The sequence below is a fragment of the Mobula hypostoma genome, chromosome 8, assembly GCF_963921235.1.
Source record: "Mobula hypostoma chromosome 8, sMobHyp1.1, whole genome shotgun sequence".
Classification (NCBI taxonomy): Eukaryota; Metazoa; Chordata; class Chondrichthyes; order Myliobatiformes; family Myliobatidae; genus Mobula; species Mobula hypostoma.
The window spans coordinates 124,246,298-124,258,499 of NC_086104.1; the positions used below are offsets into that span (position 1 = coordinate 124,246,298).

General features: G+C 53.2%; 1 protein-coding gene across 1 annotated transcript in view; it reads left to right on the top strand.

Moving 5' to 3' along the window:
• The window catches only part of LOC134350902 (ETS domain-containing transcription factor ERF-like), a 52,970-nt gene extending 49,094 nt beyond the window's left edge, over positions 1-3,876 (top strand). Inside the window, exon 4 of the mRNA XM_063056717.1 lies at positions 1,735-3,876. Within this exon, the coding sequence (XP_062912787.1) occupies positions 1,735-3,023 (1,289 nt within the window). The 3' untranslated portion in view covers positions 3,024-3,876. The remainder of the gene's footprint in view (positions 1-1,734) is intronic.
• The last annotated feature ends 8,326 nt before the right edge of the window (positions 3,877-12,202 follow it).

The window sequence follows — 12,202 nt, forward strand, 5'->3', positions numbered from 1 at the left end:
TTCCAGACAAGTGCAGACGCTGGACACCTCCTTCATGGAGGAAGTCTTGCGTCTCCCATCTCCGATTCAAGTGGCAGTTTATTGTCACGGGTACACACACCCGGGGAGTAAACACCATGAAACTGCAGGAGAAGTGCAGGACAGTACAGGGACAGCAAGCATTATATATGTATATAACGCACACTGCAAAGTAAACATAACAACATCAGTGTAAGTTGAGAGAGAGAAGTAAAACAGTCCAAGTTTGGAATGGTTTCTTCTCAACTTGTTCTTTCTTTCAATGATATTCACCCTGTGTCTGACCCCAGGAGTGTGCGATGGGACAGTATGGAGTCCTGCGTTTGTCCGCAGGAGTGTGTGATGGGACGGTGTGGAGGGAGTTTCACTGTGCGTCTGACCCTGGGAGTGTGTGATGGGACGGTGTGGAGGGAGCTTCACTGTGTGTCTGACCCCAGGAGTGTGTGATGGGACGGTGTGGAGGGAGTTTCACTCTGTGTCTGACCCTGGGAGTGTGTGATGGGATAGTGTGGAGGGAGCTTCACTGTGTGTCTGACCCTGGGAGTGTGTGATGGGACGGTGTGGAGGGAGCTTCACTGTGTGTCTGACCCTGGGAGTGTGTGATGGGATAGTGTGGAGGGAGCTTCACTCTGTGTCTGACCCCGGGAGTGTGTGATGGGACAGTGTGGAGGGAGTTTCACTCTGTGTCTGACCCTGGGAGTGTGTGATGGGATAGTGTGGAGGGAGCTTCACTCTGTGTCTGACTCCGGGGGTGTGTGATGGGACGGTGTGGAGGGAGCTTCACTGTGTGTCTGACCCTGGGAGTGTGTGATGGGATAGTGTGGAGGGAGCTTCACTCTGTGTCTGACCCTGGGAGTGTGTGATGGGACGGTGTGGAGGGAGCTTCACTCTGTGTTTGACCCCGGGAGTGTATGATGGGACAGTATGGAGGGAGCTTCACTCTGTGTCTGACCCCGGGAGTGTGTGATGGGACAGTATGGAGGGAGCTTCACTCTGTGTCTGACCCCGGGAGTGTGTGATGGGACAGTATGGAGGGAGCTTCACTCTGTGTCTGACCCCGGGAGTGGGTGATGGGACAGTGTGGCGGGACCTTCGCTCCTTATCCCATCTGTTCCTTGTGATGGTGTGAGGTGTCCCAATAGGACTGACTTGTGGGCAGCCAGTGTTGGCTTGGACTTTAGCAACACTTTTGAGAAGGTCCCACATGGTCAGGTGATCCAGCAGGTCAGATCCCATCGGTATCCCGGCTGCTCTACCCGGTTACCTACAACACTGGTTTGCTGGAGGGGTGTTTCCCTACCCGGAGACCATGAGTAGTGGTGTGCCGCAGGGATCTGTACTGGGTCCACTGTTACTTGCCCCGTCTGTGAACTATCTGGTTCAGAATGTGGTTGGTACGTTTGGGATGTCTGTGGGTTAATTGCTGATTGTGACTAGTGAAGAGAGATCACCATCTAAACACATCTTTTGTCTTCTCCTACCTTCCCTTCCCCTGTCCCTCCCTTCCGCTTCCTTTTCCATATCCACCATCTTCTACCCTCCCCTATCTCCCCACCCTACCATTCATCCTCCCCACTATTTCCTTACCTTCCTCTTCCCTATCCTTCCCCTCTCCCTCCTTCCCCCTCCCCTTTCCCCATATCCCCCCTCTACCTCCCCCTCTCTCATCCACACTATCCCCTACTCCCTGTCCTTCTCCCTCACCCGCCCCCACAGGTGCCCCTGTTCCCCAGAGTGCGCCTCCTGTCCCCTCCGCCGCCTCCCATTTCCGCTTCCCGCCAGCCGCGCCACCCGAGGTGCTGTCGCCCTCCGAGGAGCTGCGCTCGCCCACCTCCTACACGGCCGTGGCCCGCCGCCTGGCCCGCGGCTCTGTCAGCGACTGCAGCGACGGCGCCTCCGCCACCTCGGAAGTGGAGGAGGCTTCTGCCACCGAGGAGCGCCGGGCCGGCGAGATGAACGGCTTCCGGCCCGCGGGCGGAGGCGGCGGCGGAGGAGGAGGCCCCCCGGCACCTCACGGCATCTTCCGCCTCTACCCCAGACACCGCCTGCACCCGGAGGCGCTCAGCCCCTTCCCCGTGTCACCCATGGGCCCGGCTGCCTCGTTACTGGCCCCCCCGCTCTCCCCGGCCCTCTCCGTCACCCCTACCCACCTCAGCTACACCCCTTCGCCCAGCCTCAGCCCCATGTACCCCGGCGCCAGCCATTTCTCCTTCAGCCCGGAGGACATGAAGCGTTATCTGCAGGCCCATGCCCAGAGTGTCTACAACTACCACCTGAGCCCCCGCGCCTTCCTCCACTACCCGCCCGCCACCGTGGTGGTGCCCCAGCCCCAGAGGCCCGAGGGTAAGGCCACCCACCCCCTCGGCCCTCCGGCCCCGCTCCCCTCCTCCCTGGGCCCCGAGGAGCCACCTGCCACCTTCCAGTTCAAGCTGCAGCCCCCTCCGCCGGGCCGGCGCCAACGAGAGAAGGCCCCCCTGCCCCCCCAGACCCAGTCCCAGGCACGGCCCGACGATGGCAGCAGCGGCGGCGGCGGAGAGGGCCAAGAGGACGCCGCTGCCGCGTGCGGTGGGCCCCTGCCCCGGATCAAGGTGGAGCCCATCTCTGACGAGGAGGAGGAGGAGGACGTGACAGTGGAAGTGACGGACATCAGCGAGGAGGAGGAGGAGGAGGACGTCTTCAAGACGCCAACAGCCTTGGAGACGGCTGCCACCGCCCCGCCCGCAGCTCCTTCTGCCCCGGCTAAGCCGCGCTCTCCAGCCCCGTCCCGGGACGGCGCCAGGGCCGCCTCGCAGTGCATGCCCCTCAAGCTGCGTTTCAAGAGGCGCTGGAGTGAGGGCGGGCCGCTGGAGGCCTCCTCTGCCTCCTCCACTTCCTCCTCCGAGGAGACGGACAAGAAGCCGAGGCCCGAAGAGCCGTCCCCCGGCCCCGGCGGTGGGGTACGGCGGGAGAGCACCGATCTGCAGCGGGCCACTGCCGAGCTCTCACTGGAAAACAAGGAGTTGTGATGGTGGCGCCTCCTGCCCACCCCTCTGTCCCCCTCCGCATCCTCACACACTCTCTGTCTCTCTCTCTCTCTTCCTCTCTCTCTCCCTCTCCCCCCCACCGTCCGTTCCCTCCCATCCTCCGCCCCTGAGCCCTCCCCTCCCCAAAAGCCATGATCAATCGCCTTCACTTGACACCTCCTGGGTGCCTTAAATCCTTGCGTGCCTCTTCACAGGCCCTCACGCACCAATATTTTGTTTTTTTTTTGTTCTTAATTTGAGGGAAACGGTGTATTTTTTTATCTGTAAAATGAAATCAAAATCAAAAATTCAAAAAAAAAGAATTGTTTACTGGCTTTTTAAAATAATAATAACTTTTATTTTCTCTCGGGAGGGTGTGGGTTGGGGACTAGATCTCTCTTAGGCCCCTTTCTCACTACCTCCTTTTTTTGGACACGTCCTTCATCCTAGACCCAGACCTCATGAGGTGACTCCTTGTTTGGGTAGAAGGGGGAAGAGTGTAAAAAATTGGCCACGCTTGTGTTTATAAAGCTCTCCTCTCCTCCCTGAGGCCTAAGTTAATGGGTTTGTGGCCTTTGAGCTCCCACTCCCCTAGCAGAAGGGTGGGCGAACCTGTCTTTGGGGCGATTACACCCAGGTATCTGGCCCAGTCTGGCCTTTTGATGCCAGCCATGCAGTTAGGACTCCGAATCGCTATTCCCACGGACCGCTGGGGTCGGTCCTCTGGGTCCATTTCTTCCTGGGCGAGGCAGGGTGGCATTGGTGGGATGGAGTGGCGGGGTGGCTGATTGGGTTTTTAATCTAGAAATGTTTTAAATTCTATTTATAAAACCAAACATTTTACTACATTGGTAGGGAAGGGTCTTGAAGTTGGGGGGTGGGTGGGGTATCTAACTAGCAAAATTTGTCCAGGGCCCGGGGGGGGGGGGGTGGCGGTGGCAGAGGTTGGAAAATTGAGGGGATGTATGGGGGGAGAAAAGGAGGGGCAGTAGATGGGAGGTCGGGGGAAAGGGGGATGGTTTGGAGGCAGGGAGGGATGGGTAGGCAGTGAGAGAGATAGAGGATGAAGAGGGGTATTCAAAATGGAGGGGTAATGAGATTGAGGGAGTGATTAAGTGCAGGCTGTGGAAGGGATGGGAGGGGTTGAGGAGGGAGGGAAGGGCAAAGAGGAGTTAGGGAATGGGAGGCTAGGAAGGGAGGGGTTAGGAGGTGAGGGAAAGGTAAGGAGGTAGGTGAGGAAAGGGGTTGGGAGGGGTGGGGAGGGGGGGGTGTAATGTTCTGACAATCACTTTATAACCATGTATAAGCTTCTACTAAAACTGACGTGAGTGGGCCGAGGTGGGGAGGCTCCTCATGTGCTCTGGCTGACACTCGAGGCCTGGTCCCACCTCGGACTCATCTCCCTGCCCCTGCTGGGGTCCAGGGAACGGGGGAGGGTGTTGTAGAAACCTCTCTCATAACTACTCCCTCCCACCAACTCGTCCTCTACTTCTCCTTCCTTCCCAACCCTGTTCTACTTTCTCCCTCTTCTCCACCTCTCCCTTCCTCTGACTCTCTCTACCCATTCTTCCCTCCTGCACCCCACCCTCCATCTCATCACCCCTCACTGTCCGGCCTTCCCCTCTGTCTCCGATATGGTTCATTCGCCTTTGTCTTTATCGACACCTCCCATCCCTCTCTCTCTTCCTCACCCTTCGTCTTTCTGCCCCTCCTCTCCCCATCACGTTCCCCTTCCCTCCCTGACCCTCCCCCATCTCTACCCGACTCCTGCTGATACCCTACCCCTGCCTTTCCTTCCCTGTGCCTTGGTGGTGCCTCTCAAGCGCAGAGGTACCCGACAGAATTACCCCGCCAAACCCGTGGAGTCGGACCCTGTGCCCCTCCCACAATTGCACTGCCACACAGGAACAGCCAATGTCAGCCCATTGTGGGAGTGGGGGCTGTGGTGGGGAGACAGTACTGACCCTGATTTTTTTTTTATGGGGGGGTGAGGGGTTCCTGCCCACTTCTGGAGTCTGGGGTCTCTCCCCGGGACCGTTGAGTGTCCTGGGCCTTTCCTCTATCCCTCTGCTTCCACCTTCTGGGCCCAGAAGTTTTGGGGTGAAACAGAGGAGGTCTTTGACTTGACCCGCTCCCATCTCCAAGTGGACGTAGGAGGAGGTTGTTTCAGTCCTTTCCGGAGCATCTGGTTGGACCCTCCTCCTCCTCCTCCTCTCTCTCTACCCCCAGGCCTACTTCTGAGGCCCATGAAATTGGCAGAGTGTCTCTCCCTACCCATCCGCTCGCTGTCGCCTCCTCCACCGTCACCTCAAGCTCTCCGCTGAGGTGTGGAGCTCAGCTGAATAGGTGTCCCCCTCACCCCTTCCCTGTCTGCTTGCCCCTCTTATTTGCCGATAGGACAGTTCTGGCCTTAGGGCCTAGGCCCCAGGGGTTTCTCCAGCAACGGACACGGCACTGTTGGGGTAGCGGCAATGATGGTCTCAGGCAGCCCTTCTCACTTCAGAATGGGACAAGGAGGGGGCAAATACCCCCCCGATAGCCAACCTGTTCCTCCCTCTATATAGCTCTGAGTAATAGGCTCCTTTTGGGATGTTTCTTCCCAGGGATGTGACAGAGACCTGGGGGGGGGAGGGGGGAATGCCATACAGGACGGGGTTTGTGCCAGGGTCTCGGGGTTGGGTTTCTGTCTCACTGCCTGGGAAAACAGTCCCACACTGGCCCCTCACCCTAACCCCGTTCCCCGCATATCCCCGTCCCTCCCCCCACCTCTCCTCTCTCAGGTTAAAGACCCTGCCTTAGCTAACGGAACTGTAAATAGACGTACACGCAAAATGATTCGCGGTTGAAAGACTGTATCATAAAGAATAAACAGATTTGACATTTATGGATTCAGTGGGTGTGTGATTTGATGCTATTTTGTTGTCGCCTCTCTCTCCGCCCTCCAAGGGTGTAACACCAACACTGGGCGACGTGCGTGGTCGTATACATACGGATCTCTGGGTGTTTGTGTGAGAGAGACCTGTACCCTGGTGATGGTCAGTGTGTGTCAGGTGGGGCAGCCCTTCCCCGTCTGTCTCTCTCCCACACGGGAATCTCCCACTGTTCCCTACCCCAACCCCAGTCAACCTCTGGCCTGAGGCCTGTGATCCCCCTACCTCCCTCACCCTGCAACCTGCCACAAACAGAAGGGAAAACATCCAGGTTCTGGAGGGGGTGGTGGGCTGTGTGTTTGGGGTGGTAATTCAAACCTCCCCCCATCTCCATCACCTTGTTACACAGAGGACAGGAACACAGTCCGCTTTATCATCACTGGTGTATGTCGTGCGGTTTGTTCTGCGGAAGCAGGGCAGTGCCAGACATTAAAATTCACTAAAAGTTACAAGAAGAAAATGTAACCATTAATAGACAGTGCAGAAAGATTTAGCAGAATAGTGAGGTAGTGTTCGTGAGTTCATGGGTCATTCAGAAATCTGATAGCGAATGCGAAGAAGCTGTTCCTAAAACACTGAGTTTGTGTCTTTGGGCTCCTGTACTTCCTCCCTTGTCCTCTCATTACTACATGTCCCATGTGGTGAGGATCCTTAGTGAAGGATGGTGCTGCCTTCATCTCCACCTCTTGAAGATTCCTCGATGGTGGGGAGGGTTGTGCCTGTGGTGAAGCTGTCTGAGTCACAACCCTCTACAGCCTGTTGTGACCCTGGGCGCTGGAGCCTCCATACCAAATGGTCATGCAACCAGTCTGCAATACATCTGCAGAAATTGCGAAAGAGGCTTGGCTGAAATACCTAGTCTCGAATCTGTAATGAAGTAGAGTGGCAGGTGTTAAAACCTTAGTGTAGATCTGATATTGAGGGTCTGTTATTAGATTAGATTAGATTCAACTTTATTGCCATTGTGCCGAGTACAGATGCAAAGCCAATGAAATGCAGTTAGCATCTAACCAGAAATGCAAAGAATAGTGTTATTCACAAAATAACTGCAAATAAAAAGTAAGTGCTACAGCACACAAATATAAAAGTACTGAGACAGTACAATATGGATACAATACTGCTTAGCGCTGTGATGTGATGTTCAGCAGTGTCACAGCCTCAGGGGAGAAGCTCTATCTGTGCCTGCTGGTGCGGGAACGGAGGCTCCTGTGGCACCTACTGGATGGGAGGAGAGTAAAAAGTCCATGGTTAGGGTGAGATGCACCCTTGATAATGCTTTTCGCCCTGCCCAGGCAGCGTTTATGGTAGATGTTCTCAATGGTGGGCAATTGGGTGCCGATAATCCACTGGGCAGTTTTCATCACACGCTGGAGTGCTTTGCGGTCCAATATGGGACAATTGCCGTACCACACTGAGATGCAGTTGGTGAGTATGCTCTCAATGGTACAGCGGTAAAAGTCCATCAGTATCCTGGGACAGAGGTGAGCTTTCTTGATGCTCCACAGGAAATAAAGTTGCTGTTGCGCCTTTTTGATCAGGATGGAGGAGTTCAGGGACCAGGTGAGATCCTTGGAAATGTGGACACCAAGGAACAGGGAGAGGTTGGGCAGCTCGGGCTTTGTTCCAGGAAGTGTGGGAGTCTGGGGGGTGACCTTATGGAGGTGTATAAAATCATGAGGAACATAGATGGATGAATGCACAGTCTTTCCCCAGGGTTGAAAAATGAAGAACAAGAGCGTGCAGGTTTAAGGTGAGAAGGGAGAGATTTAATAGGAATCTGAAGGGCACCCTTTTCACTCAGAGGGTGGTCCGTATATGGAATGAGCGACTACAGCAAGTGGTTGAGGTGGGTGCAATAGTGACACTTAAAAGGCACATGGAAAGGAAAGATTTAGAGCAGGGCCTCCCAACTTTTTTATGCCACTGAGCGAGGGGGCCATGGACCTCCAGTTGGGAACCCATGATTTAGGGGGGATACGGGACCCCCCCCCCATGTTGGACCTGTGATGTAGAGGGATGTTGGCAAATGAGACTTGCTCAGATGGGAGTCTTTGTTAGTTTGGAGCGTTTGGGCAGAAGGGCTTGTTTCTCAGCTCTATTGCCAGTGCTAGTCTCCTGAGAAACCAGGTGTCTCCATCTCCCTGGCACCAGACATCGGCGACCCCTCTCTAAAGGAATACAGTCACCAAATGTACAAGACCTGTTCCCTTTTGCCCCAAAATCCTCAACAGCAACAAATGGGACATCGGAACTGCACAGCACAGCACAGGATCAGGCCCATTGACCCACAATACTATGCTGACCATGATGTTGAATAGAACTAAATTCATTCGGCCAATACAATGTCCCTATTCCTCCATTCCCAGCACATTCAGGTCCCATCTAAAGAGGATCTTAAACACCTCTATCATTATCTGTCTCTGCCATCGCCCTTGGCAATGCATTCCTGGCACCCACCACTCTCTGTAAAGTACTTGCCCCGTCCATCTACCGAGTCGATGTTTTGGGCCAAAACGCTTCATCAGAATGTTCACTATTTATTCCCCTCCATAGATGCTGCCTGACCTGCTGAGTTCCTCCCAGACTGTGTCTGAGTGTGTGTTGCTCAAGTTTTCCAGAAACCTTTTGTACTTATGTCCCACACATCTCTTTTGGCATTACCCCCGCTCACCTTAAACTTCCGTGCTTTAGTACTTGGCATTTTGACCCTGGAGGAAATAGCTTTTGAATGTCTGTCTATGCCTCTCGGAAATTTATAAACTTATGTTGGAGGGGAGGGTCGCAATGATCCTAGAACTGGTTAAATGGTGGGTGGGCACAACATTGCGGGCTGAAGGGCCTATATTAAAATGTTCTATGTTTGGGAGGGACAAACAACGGGGGTATAAATACCACTGCACCAGACAACGGGGTGTATAAATACCGTCACACCAGACAATGGGGGGTATAAATACCGCTGCACCAGACAACGTGGGGTATAAATACAGTCGCACCAGACAACAGGGGTATAAATACCGTCACACCAGACAACGGGGGGTATAAATACCGTCACACCAGACAACGGGGGGTATAAATACCGCTGCACCAGACAACAGGGGTATAAATACCGTCGCACCAGACAACAGGGGTATAAATACTGCCGCACCAGACAAGCCCAGGTACCATCCCTGATGAAGATGGTTTGTCTTCATGATGCCGGTTAAAATCGATGCCAGCACCCAGCTGGAAGCCCGAGAAGAGTTTATTCATTCTATGTTCTGTGTTCTCCAGCCGACGTCTACTGCTCCAGAGAAAACAGCTGCCAAGTTTTTCAGACGCCTCCTTATAGCTGGCACCTCTAAACCAGGCAGTATCCTGGCGAGCCTCTTCTGCGTCCTTCATCCTTCCTGTAACGGGGTGACCAGAACTGCACACTGTACTCCATGTGCAGCCCAACTAGAGTTTAATGTAGAACATTTATTTCTAATGTTGGGTTAGAGCTTTTGAATCACAGCTGTTCTCCTGAGAAGCAACTACATCCCTTGAGTTAACTCCAGACATCAGGGACCTAGCTCTGAAGAAATGGGTCCCTCAAATCCACAATTAGTACTTGGGAATTGGTTTATTCTTGTTGCACGCACATAGATGTAGTAAAAAGATTTTGTTTGTGTGCCGTCCATACTTACATAGATGGAGGTAGTATACAATAACAGAATGCTGAATGAAGTGCTAGAGTTAGAAAGAAAGTGTAGTGCAGGCAGACAGACAGAAAGGTGCTAGGGTCACAATGAAGTAGATTTGGAGTTGGGTTATGATCGCCACCTGTACCAAGAGAAAGTGAAAAGCATTCTGTTCATCAAAGTTATGGGGAGAAGGCAGGAGAATAGGATTGAGAGGGAAAATAAGCAGCTCGATGGGCCAAATGGCCTAATTCTGCTCCTGTGTCTTATGGTCTAGGTCAAATCATTATGCAGTGCATTAAGGCAAACCAACAACAGAATGCAGAATAACCATATAACATATAACAATTACAGCACGGAAACTCGGCCCTTCTAGTCCGTGCAGAACTCTTACTAGTCCCACTGACCCGCACTCAGCCCATAACCCTCCATTCCTTTCCTGTCCATATATCTATCCAGTTTAACTTTAAACGACAACATTGAACCTGCCTCAACCACTTCTGCTGGAAGCTCGTTCCACACAGCTACCACTCTCTGAGTAAAGAAGTTCCCCAGTATGGTGTAACAGCTCCAGAGAAAGTGCAGTGCACGCAGACAATAAGGATTGTAACGACATAGATTATCAGGTTAAGAATCCATCTTCTGGTACGCGGGGGGGGGGGGCATTCAATTATCTTATAACAGAGGGGTAGAAATTGCCCTTGAGCCTGGCGGTACGTGCTTTCAGTCTTTTGCATCTTCCGCCCAATTGGAGGTGCGGGGGGCGGGGGGCGGGAGAAAAGAGAACGCCCAGGACGACAGGAGTCACGCTGACCGCTTTATGGAGGTAGGAGGAAGTGTAGACGGAGTCCACGGAGGAGAGGCTAATTTCTCTGACGTGCTGGGCTGTGTCCAAAACTCTGCAGTTTCTTTCAGTCAGGGGCAATGCAGCTGCCGTACCAAGCCGTAATGTATCCGGATAGGATGCTTTCTCAGGTACATTGACAAAAATTGGTGAGGGTCAGTGGGGACATGTCGAATTTTGATCCAGCCCACAAACAGGATGCTTTGGATATTAAAGGCTCTGACATCCCATCCACCTCTCTGCCCTGGAACTGCAGGTCTGGCCGCTCCATGCCGGTGGGAGTCCGCCTTCAGTAGCTAATCATCAGATGCGACTGCTACAAGTCCGGCTACGGTTGTGGGTGAAACACAGCGTACGGCAGGTCAAATAACGTAGGGAGAGGCTCCGCTGACCAGGCAAACAAGAGCCTTATAGTTGGATAAGAGGGAGAAAGGGCACACTTTGTGGAACTTGTCACCGAACATTCTAACAAACTTCTACAGATGTACTATTGAAAGTGGTTGCATGGCGGCAGTTCGAATGCACAGGAATGGAAGAAGCTGTAGAGAGTAGTCTTCAGCCTTCCACACCATCGGTAGTATCTACAGGAGGCACTGCCTCGGAAAGCCATAACCAATCATCAAAGACCTCCACCTTCTGGGCCACGCCATCTTCTACACTTCTCTCATTGGGCAGGAGGTTCCTCACCACCAGGTCCAGGAACAGCTACGTCCCTTCCACCAGTGGGTTCTTCAACCAACCTATGAGGCTCCAATGTTGGCTCACAATGTCGTGCTAAGCTACTCCACGATGAATCTAACTCTTCCCTCCCACATTCCTCTCCATTGTCCTGTAATCTAAGAGTCTCTTAAATCTCCAACACCACCCCTGCACCTACCATTCTCCGTGTTTTTTAAAAAACTAACTCTGACCTCCTTCTCATAAAATGATAAGATTGTACTTTCCTCCAATCGCCTTAATACCCTCTCATATTAGCCATTGCCGCCCTGGGGGAAAAAAAGGACGCCGGCTGTCCTCACGATTTACAACTTTTTTTTTGTTGTGTTCTTTCTTGTAAGATTGTATAATTTACGTTTAATTGGTGATTTTCTGAAGCTATGGGCCTGTAATACTGCTGTGAGTTTTTCAGTGTACCTATGCACGTGACTTGTACCAATGAAAATAAACTCGACTTTGCCTTTGACTGGGGTCTGGGGTCCCGTGTTCCCGAGCACAGTGAACGCAATGGAGCCCGGCTGGAGATTCTGGGGAGGATGTCGCGGAGGGAGCGGTGCGCTGTGGGTTTGTCGGTATACGGGATGTGTTCACTGTTCAGGGCTGTGTGAGGGAGGCCGCGGCTCCGTCTGCATCATGTGTGCGGGAGCAGAATCGGTGCTCGATCTCGGCTGCGGATCAGAGAGGGAGCGGTGCCCCGGGAGGACGTGGGTTATTACAACAGAGTCCCAGGAGAGGGAGAGCGAGCCGGGGGAATGGGACGGTGTCATTACGGAGCGAGCTCGGTGGTAAACACAGCGGGGGAGGGAGTGGTGTGTGTGTGTGTCTGTGTCAGTATGTATATACTGGGGTGTGCATTAGTGTGTATCAGGATATGTGTGTATATCAGTGTGTTCATCATAGTGTGTGCATGTGTGTGTATATCAGTGTACGTATATAAGTGTGTGCGTGTGAGAGAGACAAGACAGTTCATCTTTAGTTGAAATCCATCCTGCCGAAACGTTCCTAGATGCTGCCTGGCCTGCTGAGTTCCTC